General features: G+C 40.6%; 1 protein-coding gene across 2 annotated transcripts in view; it reads left to right on the top strand.

The window, feature by feature from the left end:
* gnao1a (guanine nucleotide binding protein (G protein), alpha activating activity polypeptide O, a) overlaps positions 1-12508 on the top strand; it is a 90943-nt gene extending 78435 nt beyond the window's left edge. The window contains exons 7-8 of one of the 2 annotated variants that reach the window (XM_070831114.1): positions 8231-8384; positions 11599-12508. In XM_070831114.1, coding sequence (XP_070687215.1) covers positions 8231-8384; positions 11599-11786 — 342 coding nt within the window. In that variant the 3' untranslated portion in view covers positions 11787-12508. Of the gene's footprint in view, positions 1-590; positions 806-8230; positions 8385-11598 lie in introns of those variants that run through there. The other variant, XM_070831113.1, reaches the window with a different exon arrangement.
* Positions 12509-12806: the final 298 nt, after the last annotated feature.

Here is a 12806-nt window from a genome sequence, read left to right as displayed (position 1 = left end):
CTGACGCATTCCAAAAGCATTATAACACATTAAAGCTCTTGATTAAATCCACAGCATGCCAAATACTTGCATTACAAGCAGAACTAACTCTCACGGTTTATAATGGACTTGAACTAAAAGGGTCTACAGTAGATTTGGCACTGCTGTACAATGAATCAATATACAGCATGAATAATGGCTCCATCCTTTAGCCTCAAGGACCTCAATACTGTCACACTTGTTCTGTTGCTGTACAACGGCTATGACACATTGGCAATATTCAGAAACTGGAGGACTTTGCCAACAATAACAAGATAACATTTTTCCATCACGTTTCATTTGTCAGTCCAAAATCATCTGTCCATTTTGTCCGGAAAAAAATCATAATTTATTAAAGCTTGGCCAGCAGTGAGCACAGCCCCGTGTACACCTCAGCAGAATGTGTGCTGAGCTAGAGAGTCAAAGGTTAACTTTTCAGAAAGTATCAAAAAATAGTGCTGATACTGAAAATGTAGGATAGCCCACTGATATAGAGGTTCAGATAACACCAGCTTTTAAGCCTTCACCTCACTCCCACGACATGTCATCTGTCTCTGTGCCTCTCTCCTCAGGTCCAGACACTTACTTGGAGGGAATCGCCTACATTAAGTGTCAGTACGAGAGCAAGAACAAGTCAACCAACAAGGAGGTCTACTCCCATGTGACCTGCGCTACAGATACCAACAACATCCAGTTTGTCTTTGATGCTGTCACTGATGTCATCATAGCAAATAATCTGCGGGGGTGTGGCCTCTACTGATCATTCTGTTCAATGTCAGCCAATGGATGATGGGTGTGATTTTTTTGGCTACCTATGTAGTAACTGTTTGTACCACATAGGTGGTGCGGCCCAGAGCCCCATAAAATCAAGCCTTTGTGTGGTCCAACAACTTGACGTTAAATTATGAATTTGTTGGTTGGCTGGTTGAGACTTCTTTTTTACATCCTCTTAAGAACCAACGGCCAATTCTTGTAAAACTATACGTGTGTAGGTCTGTTACCAAATGTCTTTTTTTTACATTCGAAGCTTCGAATGTAGAAAAATGAACGGAAATCTCAGTTTGAGTAAAGTAATTCATCAGATTAAGATTGAACTGCTTTACTGACACTATTTGAGCTTCAGGTCTCTGTTGAAGTCACTGAATAACCAGAGGAGCTGTCTGGTATGTAATTTTTCTCATTTCAAAGTCTCTCTTGCTCTGTCACACTTTGCCGACCGATCTAAAGCTTACTCCATGGGTTGTTGCTAGTTTTTCTTGGTGACTCTTTAGAAGTCAGGCACATAAGGTGACAGCCTGCATATTGTGTCAACCACGATCGCGGACAGTCGAATTATCTACGGCTCAATTGGCAACAAATTAGCAGAGTTTTGGAAGCTAACTTTGATGCTAACTGTGCAGAAATACTGTAATGCTATACATCCAAGGGTTTCATCGGGGTTTGTATCACCACTGGAGATGGAGGGAGGCTCGGTGCGGCACAAACGCACATGAACATCCAGGCACAGGTGCACACTGGCACACTGTGCCTCAGACAGCCACCCCGTGCCAATTTAACATTAATTGAAGGTGCCAGGATCATTCTTATTGGTTTAAACAGAATAAACAGACATGCCAAAAAAAAGCTGGGCAGCATTCGAACGTTGACTTTAAAGTTCAAGTGTCAACGTTATTAACAAAGCTTCAAACTATTCAGTGCAGCCCTACTTCAGTGTTTAATTCTACCAAAACTCCAAATATTGCACAATATCTAGAGTCGAGTCGTCAGGGATACAAGGTTGCTGAGACTTGTTCGTAGATACAGCAGTGCCTTACTCAAAGACCTAGGCTGAATGCTAATTAAGCGTAGCCATCTTTAGGGGGTTTACAAGCAATGGGAGTCACTCACCTACCCCAAAGTATTCCTGCTCTGATACGTGCAGTGCACTCTTAGTGTCTGACTGCACATCTGTTAATTATGGAGCTCCAACATGGCCACTAATCAATCAGTTAATAAGACATTATGACCTAAATCATTCTGAATAAATGCAGAGAAAATATCATAGCAGTTGCTGCACCTGCTAAAAGGCTGCGACGGTGTGATGAGAGGGTATAGAAATAGTAACTGTAACGCTGAAATGAAAATATACTTGGAGAACAGTTTCAAATTGCCTGAATTGCTGTTGATAAATAAGAGCAAACCATTATGAAGTTTCCAAATAAGAAATTAACTTTTCATTATAAGTCAAAGTTTTAATTGTTTATGAACTAGTTTAAAATTGCATTAGTTTGTTTTTCTGTAATTTTTCACATGATGATTTGATATGTCAACTTTTAATAATGTCTTATTCATTGATTTAATATTGCCCATTTTATAGTTCATGTTAAACAGCGTGACCCAACGAGAAGGATCAGTTACCACAGTGTCCGTTCATCTCGTCCTGTCCTCCCCTGGCCTCAGATAAACACACAGACTCAAAACAGCCTCACATCGGTTTCAATACAGCAAAGTCTCGCTCTGTGAAAACTGAGGGGGAAGAGGGATTGTCAGAGCAGACTGTTTCGGAATATTTCCATTTACCAAATATCATCTTAAAGCCCCTGTGTAGGATTTGAACATTTCTGACTGTCGCGACTCCCAGTTAGTATAAAAGAAGACACTGTAGTAGGCAGCCTCAATGAAGGATTGCGCCAGTTTTGACTAGTTTTGTTTCATTTTTCTACAATCAAAAACTCATGCCTTCAGAGCCATTTGATGCTATGCTACAATCACATACACATGTAGTTTACGAAGAATTTCCATGTTGCAAAGGAACATTTGTGTCATTGTTACAAAACCTTAGTGTTTTGGCCGTGAGTGCATTTCATTTGGGAGTAAATTTGTGTTTTGTCCCTATAGAGTTATAGTATAATATAGAATTATGTATGTAATTGAAATTGTACTTTTGATCAAAGTCAGAAGAGACGAGCAGTGTAATTTCTTGCTTTTTTACCTTTACCTTAAATGTATACTTTATATTTAAATGCATAGTGAGGAAGTTGCTGCCATCATTCTTCATCCCTGTGGATGTCACTTCTGGTCATACTTTAGAAGAGAGAGTTTTATTTTAAACAGTTTTCCAGGCTCTCGGGATGCCGCATTCCTGGGTCGAAGAGCTACAAGAGATAGTGTTTTGACTCAACCACACAATTCCAAGATAATGCTTCAAAAGAACCATTGATTTTATGGGGCCCTGGAGCCACATCCATTGTGTGGAGCCACACCGTGTAATATCCCTGTTGTCCAGGACTCTGCCTTAATAAGCCAAAGGGTGAGTTTTGAAAGGTTGTATGCTGGTGAGTGCATTTGGTCCTCTGGGACTAGAATGTCAATCTTGTGACTATTGTGTTAGCCCCGATGCTTTGCTCTCTGCTGAGCTAGTTCAGTGCTTCTGCAGGATAGCAGTCCTCCCAGAGCTGCTGCAGAATTGAGGTTTGGCGTAGTGCACGGCTTGGTTCAAATGTAAAAGGACGTGCACAATTTATGGGAAGAGTTCAAATTCAAGCCTTTATGTTAAAGCCAAAGAAAGACATATAATAACAGCAAATATCTTCAGCTCCTCCTTTCTCCCTTTATAAGCAACAGTTACCGACATCACATAGAAACAGAGCTTTGTTTGTCTCTGGGACTCTGTTGAATTGACTGAGCTGAGTGTGTTTACAGCTTTACTGGTAGGAGTGCTCCCTGGCAAACTGAGGTAGAGAGCTTCTTTATTTATTTATGAGCAGGGCATTTGCTATATTCCACTCTTCCCTCAACTCTCAAATAGCAAGGCCGCATCTCCACCCTCTGCTCAAAGCAAGCTTAGTGATTTTTTTTTAAGAGGTAGATGACGTCATCAGCTCCTCCTACCACATATGTGCCAACTTTTCCTAATTAGAGACAGAGAGTTGCCTAAGGCTGTTGATCAGCCCGCTTTGTGTGTCTCTTATGTGTGTGCGTGCGTGTGTGTCTCTTTGTGTATTTTGTGTGTGTGTCTATGTGTGTCTGTGGATGGCACTGGAAAGGTCGGTGAATGTGTGTGGGCGTGCTCAATGGACATGCGTGCGTGTTGTGTGAGACGCAACATCAGCCCATGGGTGTTGTGTTGGAGTCCGTGTCTGTGGACTAATTACCCAGAAGGCACCTGTCTACCCTTTCCACACACAGAGGCCCACACCACACACACGTACACACACGCACTGAAGCCACAAACGCACCCCTGGGACATCAAAATGTCACAACACCTTACTTTTGTGCCACATAATACCACCGTATCGAACCACAGAACCTCAGATGTTTTTTGGTTCTTTTGCCAAACATGACGCCTGCTGCTGAGGACTTTTAGTTTACAATCTTCTGCTTCTGACTTACATTTATCACATGATGTGAAAGCAAAGATCTGACTGCGTTAGCTCTGTGATTGTTGGAAGTGCATTGCCTTTGGAGATTTGACTTGAGATATACATCAAACATCAAAGGAAATTATGCCAACACAAGGCCAGATAGAAGATTTCTATTAATTCTCTTTTTTTTTACTGCACTTCCCTTTTCTGTGCATAGAAGCTTGCCTCTTTTACAACACACACACACAGGCATGATCATGTCCAGTTTTGATTATAATTCCCAGAGAAGTTAAACAAATATTCCCCACTGTCATGCCGAAAACAAAGAGCATCTTACCTTATGCACGAAAAGACGAAGCAAACTATTGTGATCATTTTAAGCTTTGCACTACAGTAGTCATGCCCTCGCACAATTAAATTACAGGATTTTCCGTCCGCTTGTATGTCCTGCCGCTGGAAAAATACCCTAACATATTTAATTCAGCATTTTATGAATTAATAATTTAGTTTAGCATCCCCACTTGATTCAGGGCAGGTTGCAGGTGGATATTCTTAAACAAAGACACCCCCAACCTAAATTGTTTTATATACATTCATGCCTGTGTTTCTATGCCTGAAAGCCTAAAGAGCAGCCGGCAGTAGGCATGAACTGTGGAACCATGGGCTGTTGAAATTTCCATCCACAGTAAGTTAGCAAGCTCCACTTCACATGCAGATGAAAGGAAATGCCTACATTCGCATCTGCCCTCAGGGTGGCAATGGCTGCATACTGTTCGAGCTTTGTCTTCCAACTTCTTTGATGCCTGTGTGAACCTGAGGCAGTGCACAGAACAGGACGCATCCATGTTTCTGCTATACAAATGCCTCAGCAGCATACTAAATCAGTCAGAGTGATATCAGATTCATTTAAAAGTTAATTATCCCTTAATTTATTCACAATATGAAATACTTGCATGGATCACTACACTAGCAGGAATGTAATTTTAGGGACCATAAATGTGTTTAAATCATCAGCCACAAATCACCCACAGTGTACTTGAATAAATACTGTAGTGTTTTTCCAACCTTTCACCAGCATTTGGCTAACCCTGATTTTACATATATTGAAATCAGATTGGAGACATTTGAAACGTACTTGTTATGTACAGTTGCCCATCATATTGTGATCATTTTGTCTGCTTTTACTGTTGTCAGAAAGTCATTAGAAAGTCATTATCATGTGTTAAAATGCAGTGACATTTTTAGGCTGCATTATCACACTAATGTATTGTAACTATGGCTCATCTGCACATCTTAAGCTTAGTGATGTGTGGACTACATGCAAGGCTAGTTTGTAAACTACACATTGAGCAAGTAAGTAACGGGCAAACTAACCACTAACAAGCTAGCCAACACATACATTTCAGCCAAGATGGAGAAAAAATAAGGTCATCAAGCTAACTAGTTCACACAATTTATTCAAGAGACCGTCACCTTTTATGTCACGTCTATTTTGGAGGGTTGAATAAAACAACTAAGCTAACTCATTAACATGAACTAGCTAAGAGCCGGAAAAAGGTTTTTTCATTTTGTCTCTCCATTTCATCAGCATGGGCAAGACCGTTTGCTATTGGACAGTGGCTTGAATTCACATGTCAGAGTTGAACTTGAGACAGAAAATTGCACATTTTTTTACTCCACAGCTTCGAGCAAGTCCACTCCTTGTGGTGATTTAATTTGAATTAATTGATTTTGCTGCAAAGTTTTCTCATACATGTTGGTGTAACCAGCCTTTTTCAAAACTAAAACACAACAGCACACTCTGATTTAAAGTTTACATGATGTACAGTAAGTGGATTCTTACTATGAAATTAAAATTAATTTCACCTTTTAGCAAACCTGTGAATACAGAATGGATGGGAAATGGAGGAAAGCAGTTTGATTGAGCACAGCTATTCATGCTGATGAAGTTGTAGTCCTACAGGAGCAAAGAAATGTTTTGTTACACCTCAATATCTGTGTGTCTCTCTCTCCAACATCTCTAAAGCTAGTGGTGGTTTAAAAGCTGGAGACAGGATTGATTGGCTATGAGAAGATCACTATATGTGTGTATGTATGTGTGGGCATGTGTATGTGTGTTTGTGCTTTTCACAACCTGCCCCTGCTCATGATGAATTACCAATAAACCCCAGACAACCAGTGGGAAATTATATTGGCAGCCAAGGCAGAGAGCATAGTGGGTAATGTAGTTTATGTCCTGCTTCTGTCCCAGAGATGAATAATGGACTTGTACAGGCTGCAGAGATTTACGGATATGTCTGGGTAGTCTGAGGCCATGCTAGAGAGGGTTTATGGGTAATGGTGTCTTTCTTTCTTTAGGCAGCTGGCTCTGATGTGAATAATACAATCAGTTAATCGGGGCAGCAGGTGGTGGCTGAAAAGAAATGATGGCACCTTGTGCCAATCCAGTGCCTTAGAAACAAAAGCAGAACTCCCTCAATGGGACCAAAATATTCTGACTGAGTTTTGATCTCGAATTTTAGTGCCAAATGTTTAAATGCTCTATTGTGCTGCTTTTTGCTGACTTATTCATGCTTCAAATTTAGAAGTAGAGTTTTGCCTGTAAATGCTTTCGGTTTGTGTTATATGTTCAGTTCCAACTGAACCTCGCCAACTGATAAAATGAGCACTTAAGCCTCTGCAGAGCCTGGGAGATCCTGCTCTACTGGTGGACCGGGAGAGGACTCAGAACGCCACAGGGCACATGACCGTAATGAACTGGTTTAGAATTAAGGAGGCAGAGTATAAGCTGGTCAAAGTCCTCGCACTCATCTCACTCTCCACCCTTACTGCTGCAACATTTTTAAGCTTTCAACCATCTAATGTCCAAGTTTTAAAGCCTGTCAGTACCAACTCACATCTGTCTATACTGCACAGGTCACCTACAGTTAAATCTACAAACTTGTTTTGTGTCCATTTGCAATCATGTGTAGGTGTGGGTGTGTGTGAGTTTGTTTGTGTATGTGTGTGTTGTATTTTACTGAAAAATATCTGCTGTATCTCCCTCACTGCTGTGATAATTTATTGCAAGTTGTATTTATACATAAGAGAAATGACAATAAAGCACCACATGAGTAACTCAATATGTCTGATTATTTTCCTGACCTAATTACTTTGTGTGTGTGTGTGTGTGTGTGTGCTGAATGGAAATACTGAGGATGTTTGTTGATTTTTTTTTTTTTTTTTTTTTTGTCTTCCCTCCTCCTTTCTCACATTCTCTGTGGTTTCCCTAAACTGTGACTATTTGATGTAAATGTTGGAAAGGATTTCCTGAACTGGTCCACTTTGTAAACTAACATTTCCGCTGTTTCTTGCTGCTTTGTGTGTGTCAAAGAAAGAACTCACTTGTCACTGGGTATCTTTTTCACTGCATAATGCACAATGTTGCACCAGCAATAATTATGCAGAAAGAGGTTTACCCCCCCTTTCTTTTCTCCTCTCTTTTTTACTGATGTTTAAATTGGAAAGAGAGAGGGAGGGTTTTGACATTATTTCCTTCTTTCTGTGGTTTTGGGTCATTTGGCTTTTAGAGTCATTCACAATACAAAGGTTACAGACTGTTGGTAACATTAACTTTCCCTTTCTTTCCTCTTCTTTCTCTTCCACCATCCATTTACTTTCTCTTCATTTCTGTCCTTGATCTTTCCTCTTTTCCTCCCCCCTTTCACCTCTTTCTCCTCTCCCCTCGGTTTAATCCTCTTCTCTTCCTTTCACCTTTCCCCGTAATCTTATCTAATCCTGTCCTTCTTTTTTCATTCATCTTTGCTATCTCGTCCTTTTTTCCACCTTTCCATTTCCTTCTCCCCCTCTTCTCTCATCGTCCTTCACAGAATCGCATGCACGAGTCCCTGATGCTGTTTGACTCGATCTGTAACAACAAGTTCTTCATCGACACCTCCATCATCCTCTTCCTCAACAAGAAGGACCTGTTTGCAGAGAAGATCAAGAAGTCTGCACTGAGCATCTGCTTCCCCGAATACACAGGTAGAAAACAAAATAAAAGCCTTGTCAATATTCCTGAGTGTATAGGTGAGAAATAACAGCTCTCAGAACATGTGAGCGCCGACACTTGACAGGTGCATGAAATTGATTTCTTAGAGAACACAAAAAGCTGCAAACCAATGAAAGTGAATCCAATTACAGAGGATAGAAAAAGAGCATGATATCCTATAAATTGACTGATGAATTCACTAGTTTTTAAAAAGAAGAAAAACATGTCAAAAACGCCGCTATTCCATTTTAGTTTTGCCCACATTACTGACGAAAGGCGTTTATGGGGCTGTTCATCTGCAGACTAGTGCAGCATGGGAAGACCACTACATAAAAGGCCGTCTTAAAACATGGATCTAAAGTTTTAAAGAAATAGTTTGACATTTTGGGAAATAACTTACTCTCTTGTTCAATGTTAGATGAGAAGAATGATACCAATCTCATGCCTGTATGTTGAATTTATAGCAGGAGGCAGCAGCCAGTTAGCTTAGTTTAGCATGAAGACTGGAAACAGGGTGAAAAGGCCAACCTGCCTCTGTTTAAAGGTCCCACATTATACCTCATGCACAACACAATATGCTGCTTTTAGACTACTGCAGTCTCAAAATTATTCATCCCCAACATGACAATCAAAAACCTTTAGTTATCACTACACCTAGTCCTGACAGTGTGTGTGCTGCAACCACCGCCAAACCTTGGTGGATTTTGAGGTATGTTTGGTATCTTTGTCCTGTTGGAACATCCAGTGACGTCCAAGCTTCAGCTTCCTAATAGTGTGCTTGAGACAACACCTGATTTGCAAATGAGTGCTCTTTTGAACAATTCTATTCAGGGGGTTGAATCATTTTGAAACTGCAGCGGTCATTAAAAGTGGTATATTGTGTTGAATTTGGAGAAACCACCTGTAATATTAGCTGTGTTGAGCTAGTTCAATTGTTTGAGTTGTTCATTGAATAGTTTTGAGCATAACGTAGCGACATAACATGTTCATTCAGGAGCTGTAGTGGTGCTGCTAGGCGGACGTTGTTATCTGTGGACAAAGCCAGGCCGGCTTGTTCCCCTTTTCTGTTTTTAGGCTAAGTGAAGTGAGCTGGCTGTGGCTGTAGCTTAATATTTACTGTACAGCCCTGAAGTGAGGCATCTCTTCCTCTCTCAGCAAGAAAGAAGCACATTAGCATATTTCCTAAAATGTCAAACTATCCTTTTAACTTAAATCCTGCCAGAGAGCCAATATGCTGAATCTGGGATGATACTATATGAGGCGGAGGTAAAGAGAGGAGCACCAGTTTGAGAGAGGTGATATAAAAGTATGAATGACTACCCGCTGTCCCGTCCTAATGTGATTCCCAGAAGTTGAATGGCTTTCTAAAACCCCTCCTGTGGTTCTGGCCACTGATTAACCGCAGCTTGATTCAGTACATTAGTTTGGTTGTTCTGTGGTATCTCCGGAGCGATACACATGAACATTTACTTCACTGGGTTTGAAAGGATGGCAGAGATGGAGTGAGAGGAGAGAGTGATAACAGGGAGACAGAGGAGCAGCCTGAAATAGAAGCTGTGAGGTGGAGAAAAAAGGAGACAGATTTCTTTATGTGGAGGTGAGAGTCACATGTAGCCGTGGCATTGAAAAGGAGGGGTTTGGAAGTCGGAGAGCAGGAGACAGTCACGCTTGGTCAGCCATGAGGAGGGGAGAGAGGAGATGGCAGGTGAGAGCTGTCTCCTGCCCTCTTCACACACGACGCTCAACCGATCCTGCTCTTTTCTGTCTCATGCTTTGCTTATTTTCTGCTAACTGTCTTTGTAATCACAGTAAGTCTATCTGACAGGTTCCATCTTTCCCCCCTCCCTCGTCACGTCCTCCTGTACCTAGCCTCACAGGATAATGTCCTTAAACCTTCACTTCTGCTCGGTGCAACAAAAGTCAACCAACCAGCAGAAGAAAAGTGTTATTGATCATGAATCTGAACGAGTGTCAGCGCTAAAGATCGTATGTCTTGAAATCCAAGAATTTTAAAGGGCTGCTCCAGTAATTTACAGAATATATAATTTAAGAAATCAGTGCAGAGGCAGAAATATCCTGACTTTTTCACTGTGACGACTAAATGCAACTCAGTTGACCTTATTTCGCTGCCCAGTTTTGTCTTTAAATTTCCAGTTTCTGTTGCTGGCTGCAGTAAATACATGTAAAAACTCTGAGTGTGATTGGATCGTACAGCTGCCAACGCTGGGAACAGATAGATGGTCGTATGTTCTGCGAACAGCACATTCACCACAGATGTCAGATTAAAGAAGACTATCTTTGGCACGACACAATCTTACTGTGTGTTGTAGCAGCTGTTTGTGTGGTGAGAATCCTCAAGAGCTCTGATCAGCACGATGATGCAGATTATTAAATTAACATTTGCATTTGCATTTAAAAGCGATCAGTAAACTTTTACTTTTCTGGTCCAGAATCTAGACCAACAAATCTTGTAATTATTAGTTGATTGGGTTGCAGAGCAACAGATCACTTTCAGTTACATGTGAATGACATTATTGGCAGAAATTATTGACTTAATCTATTATAAACTCGAATGTTTCATTGTAATGGAAATTTCAATCTGTTCTAGAGGCAAAATTGTAGTTAAATGAGGCTTTTTTTGTGGTTTTTGCTGTCTGTCTGTTGAGATGCCTGAAAAAACCTGATTTTCAGACATTGTCATGTGCTCAAACTTATATATATTTGATATTATTTTTTTCATCAAGGAGTGTCTTTAAGGCTTTCAGGCAACCATACGTAACAACAATACGTAACTGTAATATTGGCGTTTTAAGGTCACAATATAACCACCAGTTACATGGCACTGGGATCAATGGGTGCGCTGTGGTACTTCAAAGTAAACCAGCACACCAGGAGTGTTTCAATTGACTTCTTAGTGTAATAGAATATTATATATTAATATTATATTAATTATAAATGTTATTATAAAACATTGAAGCAAAAAGAACATTTTAACATTGCATGCAAACACATGGGCACCCGCACACACACACATGCACCAACACACACATACTAAAAGTCCCACAGGCTGAGAAGAAACACCAGCAGATTTTAGCAAGAATTCCCAGGATCTATTGGGATCTTAATTCCTGGCTTTCATCCCTGCAGCACTGTAAAATCAGGAGAGTCTCATGGATATTCTCCCCCGTCTCTCTTTCCTCCCTCCAGGACCCAACACCTACGAGGACGCAGCAGCTTACATCCAAGCACAGTTTGAGAGCAAGAACCGCTCTCCAAATAAGGAAATCTACTGTCACATGACCTGCGCCACAGATACAGGAAACATCCAGGTGGTGTTTGACGCCGTGACCGACATCATCATCGCCAACAACCTCCGAGGGTGTGGCTTGTACTGAGCACGCCCACACACCCCATAATGTCCTCCCCTCTTGTCCCCTCTTCTCTCTCGCCCCTCCTGTCCTCCCCTCCCACCCCCCACCCTTGCTCCTGTTCCTTTGACACTGCTGTGGAAATGATGATGGTGATGATGACGATGATAATTTTGCTGATTATTTAAAGAAAAAAGAAAGAAAAATGCAACTAGGTACATATTAATAATGAGGATAATTTAAAAAAATAGGCATACGTATATATAAATATATATATATAATGTTTTTAGTTCTTGTCTCTTCTCTTCTCGCTCCGACTTCTCCTCCTGATGTTCTTTGGCCTGCTGCCAAGCAAACAATTTGTTTGAGTAGAAAACATGGAACCCTGCAGCCTTGAAAACTTCTTGAACAAAGTCAATGAAAGCCTCCGTTACCCGTTCTCCTCTCTTTTTCTTTCTCAGCCGTGTCTTTTGTTGTTAACAAAAACAAAACCTGTACTTTTTTTTGCAGATTTTTTATTACTATGAATATGACTTCTGTTTTATTTTTGTTGATCGTGTGTATATTTATTACATGAGTATCAGTCTGTACACTGATTTTTATTCACATTTTGCCTCACCTTGACACCTTTATTTGTGTAGCCTATTATTCAGTTTTTTTCTTTGCTATAGTAGTGATTATGTATTAACATTTCTTTTTCTTTTCTTTTTCTTTTTTTTTTTTTGTGGAAATATGTGAAAATGTCTATAGCGCTAAAAAAACACCAGACAGGTCGGCAAAAACCTTAAAAAACACTGCAGATCTGGCGAAACTGACAACACTGATGTTAACATTAGTCTTTTGTTTACATTAGCCAAGACCTTTCAAGATGTTTGTTGTCACTTTCCTTTTTGTTTTTAAGTAACTGGTATCATTTTATTCCAAACGATCCGGTTTTCAACGACAGGAAGTGGGGCTTCCTGTTCCCCCAGCCCGGCCTTAGCAGTTAGCCAACCGTCGGTCATGGCCGAGCCTGAGAGCCAATAGGAAATGTGCTAAATGTCCTAT

The sequence above is a fragment of the Pempheris klunzingeri genome, chromosome 5 (assembly GCF_042242105.1).
Source record: "Pempheris klunzingeri isolate RE-2024b chromosome 5, fPemKlu1.hap1, whole genome shotgun sequence".
Taxonomy (NCBI): Eukaryota; Metazoa; Chordata; class Actinopteri; order Acropomatiformes; family Pempheridae; genus Pempheris; species Pempheris klunzingeri.
Note: the sequence above shows the minus strand (reverse complement) of the source record. Positions and strands in the feature narration are given on the sequence as shown.